The sequence below is a fragment of the Oryzias melastigma genome, linkage group LG2, assembly GCF_002922805.2.
Source record: "Oryzias melastigma strain HK-1 linkage group LG2, ASM292280v2, whole genome shotgun sequence".
Classification (NCBI taxonomy): Eukaryota; Metazoa; Chordata; class Actinopteri; order Beloniformes; family Adrianichthyidae; genus Oryzias; species Oryzias melastigma.
In genome coordinates, this window is record NC_050513.1 from 9,426,373 (window position 1) to 9,442,104 (window position 15,732).

General features: G+C 39.5%; 1 protein-coding gene across 3 annotated transcripts in view; it reads left to right on the plus strand.

Moving 5' to 3' along the window:
• The window catches only part of vangl1 (VANGL planar cell polarity protein 1), a 65,282-nt gene that overhangs the window by 42,037 nt on the left and 7,513 nt on the right, over positions 1-15,732 (plus strand). For all 3 annotated transcript variants that reach the window (XM_036215687.1, XM_024294497.2, XM_024294498.2), the window contains exons 4-5: positions 6,525-6,956; positions 7,290-7,465. In XM_036215687.1, coding sequence (XP_036071580.1) covers positions 6,525-6,956; positions 7,290-7,465 — 608 coding nt within the window. The remainder of the gene's footprint in view (positions 1-6,524; positions 6,957-7,289; positions 7,466-15,732) is intronic.

The following is a 15,732-nucleotide window of genomic DNA, read 5'->3' on the forward strand; positions in this document are numbered from 1 at the left end:
TTAATTATCAACTACTACATAGAATTATGCACAATATCCATAACTAAAGTAAACATGTTTTTATTCATATTCCCCCCAATGGGCCGCGTCCCACCATTTGAGAAACACTGTTGTAGTCAGTCAGTCAATATGTGGTTTCTTCAGTCGTCTGTATCTGCTGTATGGTCATGGTTATCATTGTATTTATTAATGATTGATTTTTTTAAATTCATTTTTAAAAATTAATTAATTAATAATTATTATTTATTTTGATGCGGCCCAGCCTCACCCAGACTCCGCCTCCATCGGCCCCCGGCTGATTTGAGTTTGAGACCCCTGCTCCAGGCCTTCTGGGTAGTGTAGTTAGAAAACATTTGTTTCAAAAAAATGTTAGTTACTTTGTCAGAGAAAGTATGAGTAGTTTAACAAAGTATTAGTGGAAACATAATAGATACATCTAGCAACATTTCATTTTTTGGAGGACTTGAGACATTGGACAAGCAGCAAGATCAATTTTTCGTTTGGAAAAGAGTAGAAATAAAAAAAGAAAAATTGATTTGATCTAAAAAATGTCTAGTCAACCCATGTATGGCAAAGAAGTTACTGGGTTGACAGCATAAAAAACTATAAAACTTGCAAGTTTTTAAATTTAAAAATGCATATTTGACCAGATGAATTCAAAATGAATACTTGGCAGGAGACCCATGATGCTTATTTAACATACCAAATAGGTGTTAATGATACATAAATAAGCTGTGAAGAACTTTTTAAAAATCAGCAGTTACTGCTTTAGCTTTTGAGGTGGAAATAGAAGATTCATGAACAAACTCAGCCGTGGTTTCAGTCGTACTTCCTCCATGCAGGAATGCTTGTAACCAAGACTAGAGCAGACCCGACACATGCTAAGTCCACTCGGTGTTTCCATGTCAGAACAGTAGTAACTTAGTATGCCACTTTACTTTCTCCACCTCGAAATAATTAGTTCTGCTTAATCATCTGTCGCGGCTGACGTTCTCTCCATAATTAGCCGTCTTGTTATTGAGCCGTCCTGAAGCGCTCCTTCACTTCCTCCTTTTGTTCTCCTGGCCAGTTTCACTTCTTCTGGTGTGATGAATGGAGGCTGTCGGCTCCGCACCAGATCGGCCCGCAGGGATCGGTTAATCCCGAGAGGAAATATGGGTCATTTCGCGTCTATTTTTAGTAATGCTGATGGAGGGAAAGCCCAGGTACTGTAAGAGGGATCCGATTTTATTAGTTTTATATAAAATTTTGGTGAAAAATATGGAAAAAAAAAATCTAAAATTGAAGTGATGGTGTATTTATTTATTTTTCCACTCCAATCATCATTTGATCATTTGATCTTTAAATAGGGCTGGGAATCACTGGGTACCTCACGATACGATACACGATACATGGCCCACGGTATCAATAATATCGCGATACTGCAATAATTGATAGAAATCATCTCTAATAACTCAAAATATATGGAAGAACATATTTTTAGGAAAATATATCCTCATTTATTTTTTAGCTTGAAAAGGATCATAATGAACAACTTGTGTCTTATTTGGTGCAACAAATAATAGACATTTTTGTGCAACATTGCTGAAATCAGTAATACTACGTGTTTGCCAAGCATTGACACCAATTGAATTGGAATTATCTGTAAAATTCAGTATTAACAATAGTAAACATGAACAGCAGTACCACTACTTAGTGCAAAATTGTTCCAAATAACAGAAGAAAAATTTAATTATTTAAGTAGCTGCCCCCTATCTACTTTCAAAGTAACGTCTCACCAAAGGATGACGAACACAACGTTTTACAGCCTCTTCAAACGAAAATAAAAGATCAATACTTGGTAAGAACTCATCGAGAATCAATCACAGGACTAAATGTCGCGATATATCACAATATTGATATTTTATATCACATCCCTAATTTTAACACACTCTCCCACTAGCTTACAGCCCTCGCAAAATGAAGACAAACATGAATCTAGTAATCTAAGGGGGCTTGTAGCTTGTTTTCTACGTCACAAATACGATCTTTTTTTCAAGCGTCTGGTCCTGATTTGAATAAATTTAGAGCTTAATTTTCTTTAAATATTTAGATCATCATCAGAAAGAGGCTGCAACATGTTCAAAACCCCATTTTCATCTTTAGGAAACTAGACCAAAAGTTAAGCTTTAGAAGCTTCCGGAGACTCTAACCCCAAAACAACCCTGAACAAGATGGAATAAGTGTTGGAAACCGACGAGATGAGTCAATCTGTTAGCAGACGCGAGCTGCAGTGACTCCTCTGGGTGCTGTAGAGCTTCTCTGAGGTCAGAGAGGCACTCTGTCTTACACATAATGGCTATTGATTCTTTTTTTTTTTTTTGTCTTCACACTCATGCCGCACGCTTGTTCACCAGGATTAAGCCTTGGGAATCTGACAGGAGTTAAACAGCAGAGCAGCTCATTATTTTGTTGTTAGTAGAGATGAAAACTGTTTTTTTCCCCTTCTTTGTGCTCCTGTTCTTCAGTCGACCACACGGCATGTGGCTCCGCCTTTTTACAAAACACTTAGCTTTACTAACACAAAAAGAAAATGAGGTTTTACTGATTTTAGTGTTCTGTAGGGGATAATTGGCTCATGCAAATAAAAGAAAAGCTTGTTGCATCAGTGAAGAGGCTGAGGGCTCTCCAGTCCTGCCCTCGTTACCAGCAGAGAGGCTTCCACTCTACCTTTATGTGCAGCCAATTAATCTCCTTTAATCTGGCAAATAAAAACACAACAAAAAGAATTAACTTCCGTTTGTTTTTTCCTTTGCATCCATTGATAAAAGAAACGCGGCCACTTCACCGCCGAGTTTCAAGTTGCCCAAAGGAATGTGGTAACTCGTTCACCCGCTGACACTTTGAACCCCGGCCACGCATTCCTCAGTGTAGTTTGGTTCACGCGAGGCGGGTCAGTCGGCTCTGCTCACGTCATCAGGATTTACGGCCTCGTGTCAAAAGGTCAGGAGAACCCGAGACGGCTTTCAGGGCTGGCCTTCATCAAAGGGACGCGCCCGCCACTCAACGGTTAGGGCGTCGTCACCTTTGGAGGATGTGGTAACGGTGCCATATATACATTTTGTATTTTAGTATTTTCATGCATTAAATAATTCAGAAACAAATTGATTTTCTAACTCAATAAAATGTTCATCTGGGTTTAGCTCAGTCTACACTTGACTTGGAATAAATAAGTATTGAAATTACAATTATGCGATTAATTTTTTTTGTGCGATTAATTAATCAATTTTTAATCTAAGCTAATATTTGCTGTGAAAAGCCTCATTTTGAGGTGTTTTACAGTTTAAAAAGTGGCATTTTGAAATGTTCCTATTATATCAGACTTCCAATCTTTAATTTTAACAATCTCATCAATCTCAAACTTTACGGGAAAAAATAATAATAATACAAACAAAAACAAAAATTGGGTTAACCCATTAAAAACAGTAGAAACAGTAGAAACACTTCTGAGCAATCCAAACAAATATTTACCACACACTTCTTATTAATAGCATCACACTTACGTTGACATACGTTATTCCAGTTTATCGTCTGATACGATCAGGCCTCAGTATACCCCATTCCTTTATGATGACGAACATTTTGTCGGCTTTATCCCTTATGATAGAATAATAATTGGGGAGTTATGGCTTTGTTTTGGATTAATCCTGTTAAGAACTACAAAGTCATAGCAGCGGAGGCCGTGCACTGTGTACAGGTTGTGGGTTAAAATTCCTATTTACTACATATTAAAATCCAGTGCCCTAGAAATTTCATAGAAGTCCCTGCAAAAAACAGTGTGCGTCGATGCTTACTAGATTGGTGAATACAGACTAGGTGCGGGCTTATCAACTTGGGTATCAATAGTATTAACACCAAGGTGAAGTATCGATACTAGCCTGATGAGATTGATATTTTCAACACTTTTATTGCAGTTTTTCTTCACTACGCACAGTAAAGAGCTTGAATTTACTTACAGAGTTCATGCAAGCACAGCATCTATATACGGTATCTGCAGTGTTGCCAGATTGGCCCAAAAACTGTTCAGTTTGATGAAAAACCTCCCAAGTGTGTGGGGAAACCGCCCAATCTGGCAACATTAGCCGTCTTTGTGAACGCCGTACTACCTCCTCACAGCTTGCCCTCACCTCCCTACCTCATCAGAGAGTCATTAGAGAGCCACATACTTGTTGTTCTATATTAGCTATATTTTCAGTGCACATTTAGTTAACAAAGAAATTCTAAAATTATTCAATAATACAACATTTAAAGAAAAAAGTATTGGGATCACCGATACTAGTCCTGGTATCGGATCGATACCCAAATTCCCAGTATCGCACACCCCTAATATAGACTACAATGCATTGGGTTTGATCAATTTTTGTGAAAACAATGTATCTTCATAAATTTTTTAAATAAACCATCAAGTTTTCATCATCAGATTCATTAATAGTCTTTATAAAATGCCTCTATTTATTAGGTTTTTACTTCCTGAAATACAAAAAGAAAAGTAGTGAACATAGTGTCTGAATTGCTTTTATAATCCACAGTACTAGATAGTCCCACCCTATATTGTTTTTTAGTATTTAGAGAGTAGGGAGGAAATTTGGACAATGCCAGGATCATAATGGCAATATAAGACGTCAATGAAATTATTCTATGATATTACTTTTACAGAAAAAAAGTATAGATAAAGATATTGATTTCAGCAATACTAGCCCTGTAATTACTTGGTATCGGATCAATACCCAAATTCCAAGTATCGCCGACCCCTAATATAGACCACAATATACTCTGCAGTTGGAACAATTTTTGTGAAAAAAAAATATTTTCATTATTATTTTAAATAACCATCGAGTTTTCATCATCAGAACACAGTGGATTCATTAATAGTCTTTGTAAAATGCTTGTATTTATTAGGTTTTTACTTTGTGAAATAAAAAAAAGTAGTGAACATGGTGTCCAAATTGCTTTTGAAATCCATGTCACTAGATAGTCCCACATTACATTAGTAGCTAGGGAGAAAATACAGACATAATCATAGACACTGAAAGCGGTGTAAGACATGTTTCAGCAGAGTTCAAGTAAAACATTCATGCTAGTAAACAGTTGGAGTATTTGTAGTTAAAATTAGATTAACATGATTAAAAACATACATAGCTCCAATTTATCTATATTTAATAATCGTGATGTATTCGATAATTTGACACTACTAGTTGAAACCACTGTTGATAACATGCTTGTTCGTGTAGAATTGTATATTTCTTTGGTAAAACCCAACTTGATTGTGCTTCCATGTGTCCTCCCATTGTTCTGCTTCAGCTCTGTGGTTTAAACCTGGAGGCTATTGAGAGATTTTCTGTTCCACTGCATCCTCCTCCTCCTCTGCCTTCCAACCCCCCCAGTCTGCAGTGTTCATAATGCATCCTCTTGATAAACCCCTGCTGCCAGAGTGCGGTTCTTCTCATTGATGTGATTCCTAAATATGGCTTCATTTCAGCTGGATAGCTCTTGGCTGATAGAAGGAAAAGATCTTTGATTGCTTTTTCCTGCAGCTGATGACTGTTGGTCATGTGGCCTTTTATGGCCGGCTTTGTTGGCACATTACGAGCTTGTTATGACTGTCATGTAAAGAGTCCTTATCTGTGTTTTTGTAACGGTACCGCTCAGACACTGCTGACATTCATTATCGGCGGATGCAGGAACACTCTCTCTGGCCTTTTCCTCTCCTCTCCATTTTCCGTGGTCGGAAATAAACTCTGCGATTTTGTTGTTGAGTGTCTTTAATATTTAACGTCACTGGCTGCTGAAGCTTTGTTAAAGGAGGAACCTATTGTTGCAACATAACAGGATTTCTGTGTTTGAGTCTAAAGAAGAGTGCCTGATAGTTTTCAGTCATGTGACGTGTGCGCTGACCAGAAGAGCAAAACAGCACAGCTAAAAGCCCTTAAAGCTAAATCAGAGTCAGACAGGTAGAGGTCAATCACAAGCATGGGAGCATTAAAAAAGAGACCAGAATTGTCAGGGTCCAGGCGAAGGTCAGGGCAGGCGACAAGCAATCAGAGAAGAAGCAGGGTCAAATAGAAATGCTCAGTAATTCAGGCAGGGTGACACAAACAATACTTCGCACTGAGTGAGGCTCTGTGCAGTGCTTAAGTGTCATGTGGGGGATTGTCAGTGAGTGTCAGCTGAACTGCATCTGGGGAGCTTGTGCCGGGGTTGCTGGGAGATGAAGTGCATTCAGTACTCTGGAGATGGCTCCTGCTGGTGACCAGAGGGGGAGACAGAGCTCTGACTCCTGACACTTGGGTTTATGATGTCACAAAACTCTTATAGCCAGTTATGATAAAGTTGGGTATCATCAGCTTAAAGGTTGTACATGCAGTACCATTTGTATCGTAAGGCCTTTTTTGGATCAGTGTAGGTACAACAAAAAGCCCATTAATTACTTACTAGAATGTAAATGTCTTTTATTTTTGCGTCATTTCTATGTATTTTGTTTTCAGGATGATAACTGGGGCGAGACCACCACAGCTGTCACAGGCACGTCCGAGCACAGCCTGTCCCAGGAGGACATCGTCCGCATCACCAAGGACCTGGAAGACAGCGTGGGGCTCAACTGTCGCCGCTACCTCACCCGGACGTTGGCCGTGATCCTAGGCATCCTGGTGCTCCTCACGCCGCTGGCCTTCCTGGTGCTCCCCCACCTCCTCTGGCCGGACAAGCTGGAGCCCTGCGGGACGGCCTGCGAGGGCCTCTACATCTCAGTAGCCTTCAAGCTCCTTATCCTCCTGCTAGCCGTTTGGGGACTCTTCTTCAGGCCGCCGCGAGCAAGCCTCCCGCGGGTGTTTGCGTTTCGGGCCCTCCTCTCTGTTCTAGTGCTACTCTTCGTCATCTCGTATTGGCTCTTCTACGCAGTCCGGATACTTGAAGTGCAGGTGTGTGAAGTAAATAACAACACTCTTGACTAAATAATCAAAAAACATGCTAATTAGGTAAGATAGCACTCATAATATGCACACAGATTTATTTTTCCTGCCTTCGGGAGCTTCACTAAACACAAAAAACAACCCTGTGTTGTCTGTTTACTATGCAAGTCCTAATTTAAACTCTCTGGTGGCTACAGCTTGCTAGAAGGAAACACAAATACGTTTCTTAATATTCATGTTCTACGTCTAGTCTTCCAAGGGTATCTTTCAGGGTTTTGTCCCTGCAGGAGAATTTTTAACCGCTTTCTTCTCTTCTGGTTTGCTGCATGCATCATATTGCAGGATCCAGACTACAAGGGCATCGTGCAGTACGCTGTCTCGCTCGTGGACGCCCTGCTCTTCATTCACTACCTGGCCGTCGTGTTGCTGGAGCTCCGCCAGCTGCAGCCATGCTTCTCCGTATGCGTCACGCGTTCCACGGACGGCGAGACGAGACATTACAACCTGGGACAGCTCAGGTGAGAAGCCCTAGCGAGATCCCCTTCAGTTCTGACTCCTGGCGTGTCCTTCCCTGAGCGCTTTGTGGCTCTGGTGGCTTGTAAATTCTCCAGGATAAACGGGCTCTTCTGGTTATTCCAGGAGGACTTTTTTGAACCTCTAATGCCACTCCAGTGCTCTGGAACTCATGAAAGGAAAAGACGTGAGGAAGTCTACTCTGATGCTAATCTTCCTCAGCAGACGTGGCTTTTGTGCATAGAGAGGTGAAGATCAGGAGATAAAGGTGAACTCGCAGAGATTACCGTGTGAAGTGAAGTGAGAGGGAAAGATGGGAACTGTGCCATTGTAGGTGAAGAGAAAGTAACTGCTTCGTTGTCATGAAAGAAGGGACTCTTATGGATAAAATCACTAAATATGTGTCAAACTAAAACGCCAAAGCTTTAGTCACTTGCACCTGCATGGGGATGCTGCAGGTGTTTGGGTCGTAGAGAGTAGCAACTGCAGGTGTGTCGTACGGCCACATCAAAGGACATTGTTGAAAATGGAGATTGTTGTGGTGTCCTTACTTAACTCTTGTTGTTAGTAGAGTGCGAGAACTGGCTCCTTTTGATCATACGCAACTGCTGTACATATTAAGGTATGCACACGATACCTAAGTCCCCATGGGATGTCCACACAAACTGCACTTCGATTGTCTACTTTCCTAATTTCACCTGAAGAGAACTCTTAAACTTCTTTGCAGCCTGCAAGATTTCAAGGAGGTCGAAAAATTTAAAGATTAGAAAAAATCTCCCCTTCTACTTACTCACTTTTGGCAAAGTGGTTGCTATTACAATGTCACCCGCAGCATACCCATAGATAAAAATGTGAATGAACAGTTTTGCTCTACGGGCTCACCGATTGGTCTACAACAGGGATTGGCAATCCCAGGTCTCAAGGGCCGCATTCCTTACTCTGGCATGTTCTAATTAGCGGGACACACCTGAACCATGTAGTCAGTCATGAGTAGGGCTTGGATATCTGGAAATCATGGAGAAACTGCGGCCCTCGGGGACCAGGAACTGACCCATCTTTTGAGGTGGTCTCGTGTTTTTTTCCAGTTGGACTGAACTTTGGTTCACCCTGAGATTCCTCAGTCTGAACAACTGAACCAAAACGGCCACCATAGCCGGTCATCAGCGGATAAACACAACCTTCTTAGCATCTTATTAGCCAGATATAGTCACGCTCTTACCTTATGGAATCTCTTACTCAAATCAGGTGTTTTAACCATTGTAAACCTGGGATAACTTGATCCAACCAATCATCAACAAGTTGGCAAAGATAACTAACAAAAAAGCCAAAAAAAAAAAGTAACCAGGATTTTATTGCAAAAATGTATTCAAATATTCGAAGAAATGACCAAAAAACAAGAAATCGGAAACAAAGATTTAAGTTATATTTCCATTTTCTCAAGTAGAAAAGACAAAAAAATAAGTTGGATGTTCAAGGATGAAGTGGAGGAGAAACATAAACGGGAGAAACTGCTGAAAGAGGAGACACCCAGGGGAGCGAACCAGAGGCAGCGACAGACAGAATGGAGAACGAGGATTTAATAGTTAATGTGAGGCTAGTGTTGAATGCTAATGCACGCGCAGGAACAGCTCCGACCTGACCGACCAGCTTTTTATGACTTTATCTTTGAGGAGCAACCAAAAGATCTGCTTTTTTTGCAGCAAATCCCGTTTCTTTCTGAATACTTGTAACTTTTAAACCAGGCGAGCCATGAGCGGATCTGCGTCGTGACAGAATAAATCAAATAAAATCATAGATTGCCTCTAGTATGAAGTCAGTGTGAAGGAGCGCCTCAAAGCAGTTTAAAGTAATTTCATAGAGGTTGCTGATCTTGGAGCTTTTTTTTATTCAAAAATGAAATCAAGCAGCAGCGCCTGCAGCTAAAACTTGTTATCGACTTATTGCAGATTGATTTGCTTGGGTATAAACATGTCAGGCATGGGTGTAATGGTCCGGTTGGATGCTAGCTGCCTCAGGCTTGTTGTCCTTTTGCAAGCCGCGATATCCAACGTTGCTCGGTCCGGCAGCAGCCCGGCTGTGACTGTAAACACGTCGCTAATTAATGCTCCCTGTAGACTGCAGCCAGGCAGCTGCTCAGACCCACACACAGACAGGTTACACAACACCCAGCAGACGCCAGTGTGCGCTGGGTTTTTCGGAGTCTCCTCTGCTGCTCACATTCTTCTTCTTTTTCTGGCACGTCCGCCGTCTGATCGCAAAGCTTTCGCCCGGAGGCCAGAGAGCTTGTCGGGACGCCAAACTGAAAGCCACAGGGATCTTCTTTGTTTTATTTTGTTGTTTCAACACTTTTATTTTGGGGCAGATATTTAACATTCAGTGTTTTTGTTCACTCGGCAAAGTTCTTCCGAAATCAATCGTCTTCTTGTCTTGTTTAAAAAATGGTCAAGTCTTTGTTCGAGTTCTACCGCATCTAAAAGATGTTGCAAACAAGGTTGGGAATTACAGGTGTTAGTGAAAACGCTAAAATACATTAACGCTGCTAATGCGGCTAACTAGTAGCTGTATCAGACAGTTTTTTTATGTTACTAGCGATGCTGTGAGTTTGTATAGTCAGCTACGTGCTTTTGTATTGCTATCAGTCCGTTTTTTTGCATGTCGCAAATAAGATTGGGAGTTACAGGTATTATGAATATGCTAACGCGGCTAATGTGGCTAGCTTGTAGCGGTATTAGACTACGTTTTATGTCACTAACAAGACTGTCAGTTAGCATTGTCACAGTTACATTTGTTTTAGCTGTATCTGTCTGTTTTTTTACATGTTGCAATAAAGGTTAGGAGTTACAGGTATTTTGAATACGTTAACATAGCTAACGTATCAATATCGGACTGTTTTTTATTTGTGCGTGTGACTAGCAAGGTTTGGAGTTACCGTAGTCACGGTTTCTTGTTTTGTGGTGGTATCAGTTTGTACACGTTGCAAACAGGGTTTGGCACTACAGGTGTCGTGAATACGCTAACGCGGCTAACATGTAGCGGTGTCGGACTTCGTTTATTTTTTACATTACTAACAAGGTTGTGAGTTGCCGTCTTGACAGTTATGTTTGTTTTAGCTGTTTCAGTCTGTTTTTTTACATGTTGTTATGCAAACAAAGTTGGGAGTTACAGGTGTTGTGAATACTCTAAGCGGTTAACGTGACAAATGTGTAGCGGTACCGTACTGTGTTTTTTTTGTACGGGTTACTAACAAGGTTAAGAGTTAGCGTAGTCTCAGTTACGTGTGTTATAGCGATATAAAAAATGTAATACTTAAGAAATACTTTTTTTCTTAGTGTTTATTTGGTTCCTATTCAAGACATAGACATGTCTATGCCACAATTTTGCTGCAATTTTGACCAATCTCTCTCAGTTTGGAAAAACTTTGACCCCTTAAACTGTCTCCACCAATCAGTCTTGGAAGCTTAATCATATAGTCATCAATCTAAATGTCTTCACTTGTGCCGACATGGATAAGAAATTCTCTAAGCTACAACAAAAACAACTGCTAAAGATTGTCTTTTTTGGCGTAGCTTCTTGCGGGATTCATGACAGACCATGTAAAAAACTAATGAAGCTCGATGACAAGAATTTGTTCAGTATTAGCACTACTGAGAAACTACTTGTTTTCTTTTTTTCATCAGATTCCTAGCTAGCTGAAGCACTTAACAAATTAAGATGCAGATTAATAATAAATGCTTCTTTGCTAAATAACTCAAAAATCTTTATTCACTTTATTTCCAGGGACAATAAACTGCATCCACTGCTGACTCACATAAACATCATTTACGAACAAAAACCTAACTACTGTCTTTAAAAAAACATAATAACTTCAATTATACCGATAAATCTAGAAATATTTCTCCCTCTACGCAGGACTGCAGGGACAATAGCATGCTGTACTGCCCCCCTGTGGCTGCTTGGCTAAACTGAGTCCAAGATTTTATGACATCACAGGTTCAGAGGGTTTTCTGGAAAAAATGTGACAAATAAAAACAAGGTGATTTGACTCCTTAATATATATACATTTATGCTTTTATTAATGGTATTTTATCCTTTAGCTGGAGTGAAACAATATAAAGGAGGAAAGAAATTCGCAATTTGTAGCTAAAACCTTAGCTAGCTCTTTTTCTGCTGTAATCCATATTTAGTCTTTCAGAAGAGTATGAAACATCTGTCTTGCGACGGCCTCCGATGACATTACTGTCAGCTTACGTCCATGTGACCGTCACCAGATGGTGAAACAAAATGAGGTCTCAATGCTGGCTGGATGCATGCGCGGTTTCGCTGGGTTTGTGTCGCGGCAAATGAGCCGGAGCTTTGTTGAGAGGTAGAGGTCAGGAACGAGCGTCCATCAGCAGGTCAGAGCCTTACTGTTTATCCTCTTTAGGGGAGGCGCGTGCTGCAGGCCGCTGCAGTGTGTACGGATATTAGGTTAGCGTTCCACGTGGTCAAAAGAATGACACGTCTTTTGTGTGGAGCTCGTTTCACTGATAACAAATGCCTGAAAAGAGGCCAGTGAGATGCAGTTAACTTGAGAGATGTGTTAGTTAACAGCTGTCCTTTCAAAGTAAAAGCGGGTCAGTGAACCAGACTCTAATAAGTACAGCTGTGGACATGATTCATTATTAAATCATTTTAGCTTTTTTATTGTAACTTTTTTTAAACTAAGCTTAAATAGTTTCTTCCTAAATTTTAATTTGAAGTCACCCCCATTTTTCCTTAAACTTAAAATACCACAAACCACGTGGACCAAAGAACACATTTGTGATGTTTTTCTGTTACACTGACTGGGTCTTTTGGGTTAAACCAATTTAGATTATTAAATTGTAATCACAGTACAGTATTCCGTTGTAAAACTTAAAGAAAAACAATCAAAGCAGTTTAATACATGAATGTGTTTGTAGATCAGTATGTACTTTAATCAATTAATTGGTGCCACATCTGACAAAAAAAAAAAGTAAAACGACTGTGTGCCATAAATATGTGTCGAATTCTTACAATTATTTCTGGAAAGCAGGAAATATATTAGGCCCATCATTAGGTATGATATTTTGGATGCAGGATTGTTTGTTTCATAATAGGGATGCGAGATTAGCGTTTCCACAATACAGCGAGAACTTTGATTTTTGGGTCATGGTTTATCTTACGATTTGTGTTTAAAAAACAATAAAAAACAAAAAAATCTGAAAAATCTAATAAGAAAGTAACAATGACAAAAAAAATTTCCACTGCCTTATACAAATACTGGTGTAATGTAAATAAACAATATGAAATGTATTAGATTTAGCATGTTTGACACTTTCAACATAAACTTATGTAAGCGTATGCATTGGAGATGGAATGACTCACTAATTTTTATCAGTTTTACGAATAAAACAACAAAAAAAACCACCAAATGTTCACTTTAGACCTTATTAAAATTATGTTTTGAAACACATATTTCATTAGGCTACATGAGTTTATCATCACCGTGAGCCTAAAATAATACAAAGGTTTCAAACTTTTCTTAAAGTCACTGGTCGTCGCCATCTTGACAGGATGTGATGTCACCAAATTATTTTTCTTTTTTTTAATTAGTCATAAATGACGAGATTTGTTAGAGCATGCCCAGTAAAATCAGTATTTGCCTAAGGCGCCATGCAGGGCTGGACCACATAATCTCCAAAGGTGCCTGGGCGGCCACTGACCCAACGTTTTAGAGAAAAACTGTCCAGTCGCCGTAAAATTATAACTTTTCCCTAAAACCTCCCGCTGAATTTACTGAAAAACTTGCATTTAGATTTGACTGAACTCTTCCCTTCTCCCTACTCCTTCATTTAGCCCTCCAAACGGAAAAATAGTGTCTTCAAATTCGTACGTCACTTCCACTCGATGACGTCATCAATAATCGCCAGTCAGCTACGTTAGCGCTGAGCTTCCAGCGCTCGAATTAACATAGCAACAGCAGTTTTAAAACTCTGAAAAGGTCATGTTAAAACAAAAAAGTCATTACTTACATTTCTGTTCAGCTTCAGAGCACACTCACGTGAAAAAAAAGTGTTTCTCCGACGTGAAACCCGTCTCTGATTACCTCCGATTGGCAGGATGGCTCTTAAAAAACCTATTTCAGACAACTCTAGCACTATAAATGCCCCTACAAATAGAAGGGAAGGGAGAAGGGAAGAATTCGGATTGGGTCTTAGTTGGATATTTAGGGAAATAAAGATATTTTTATAAAAAAAAAAGTTATTTAATGAACAAATGGTTTTAACCTGGAAGTCAAAGAGGGTTAAGGTTTTATTAAAAGCTAACAAACTAGTGACATTATACATCTAAGACATACATGAAGGGGTTTACACTCAAAAGAAATGCCTGTTAATGACAAGTTATTTTGCAATTTTGTGTGTATTAAATCAATCCCTAATGGTATCACATCAAAGCAGTTTTTGTTTTCTGTCATTTATTGAAATAGCAAATCAAAATGCATAAAGTTCTATGTGATTGAAACATAATTTACTGACTTAATGCTTCAAGAATCCTTTTCTTGTTATGGGTCTTTAGGTAATGAATGTTTACAACAAAACAGAGCATTCGTGAGCGTGGAAGTAATCGTCTTTGGAAAATATGAAGCCACTTTCAGTCAATTTAGAGAAAGAAACAGAACAAGAAACAAAGGAGACAATGAGAACTCAACCTTTAGAGCTGGTTCACCTTTGGTAAAAGCTACAGAACACCGTTCCCATCGGAGCATGCAGTTGAACTTCGGCGCAGTTGCCTCGGCTGATCTTGCTTTCAGGAACACGGAGGCGGTGTGTCATAAAAGAGCGGATGATTTATGGCGCGTGACGTGGAAACTCCTCACAACGCGGTTGGTTTAATACTGCTGGATGTGGAGGACAAGAGCCGACACGCACCGACCTCGGTTTGTCCTTCAAAGATCACGTCCTGCAAGATGCAAGGCTGTGTTTAAGGAAAAAAACTATTCTTCAGGGTCATGTTAAAATATTTATTTATGAAATCCATTGTAAAAAAAAAACATTTTTTCAGAATTTATTTATTTATTTCTCTTTTAAATGAATATTTTTGCGCAAACAAGCAAAATAAATTGATGTTTAATTGATTTATTACCCAGTTTATCGACTTGTAAATAATAAATTTGACACGGAACGCTGATTAACATTAAGATTTAACAAGAATATACACAACTAAACAGATATTTAAAAAAAATAGTTGCTAATGAATTTTCCAAAAAATGTTCACATATATTTGGAAAATTAGCCCAAAATTTACATTTCTGAGTAATTTATTTAATTTAAATTATTGCTAATTAAAAGCAGAAAAAAATGCCATTGGAAAAAGATCACGGAAAATACGCTGGTCGGGCCATAAGCTCCGCCCCTTTGTAGACGACTAGATCCATGTACGTCTTTGGTTTTCTCGTCTGACTACGGTTGGATAGCTCCAATATTGCTCGCCATTTTTTGGCACCGGCAATGTGAAGTTAGATTTGTGGGGGGCCGTGAGTTAACGGGTTAACAAAGAGCTCTCAGCAGTGGGGGAGGGGAAGAGGGGCGGGGTTGCTCTGCACCAAGGGTACTGCCCTACAACTTAGAGGTGAATTTCTAATTATTCTGTAAAAAGACAGACCTCCACAAAGGTATTGCCCAAGCAAAAATGCCACTGGCCTAATGGGATATATCCCGGACGAGCCCCCAAATTGGTAACAGGCAAATCTGCCTCAGTTTAGTAGTGGAAATGTCAAAAAAGGAGCCATAACATATGAAAACTGGACAGCAAAACAATAAGCAACACAGTTTAAAAGAATAATTAAATGACATATTGAGTGTATTGGTTCAAACAAAGAGTCAAAACTAAGGGAGTGGAACCTTGACCAAACATGAAATAAGTCGGAGACTGCTGACCCAGCCATGTTGATTGGAGTGGGTCTTGAACAGAAACTATGAAAAACTATGAATGTAGTTTGTCGTCTTGACATATAATAAATAGAAAAAAAAGTCGCTGATATTTGTGAATGTGCTTCTGAAATGAAAGGAGCTTCACAACTTTTTGGCTGCATTTCAGCATTGGTTCAAAATCTCTTGCTCTCGAGCACAAACCAACATCCCCCCCATCTGCTTCATGCTAATACTAGCTGTTACCCTCAAGAATTGCTTGGATTTGTCTCTTTTTTGTGTGTGAAATCTTTTGAAATAAAGCCAAAAAGCATCTCTTTCTGTAGGTTTCTAGACGTTCTACA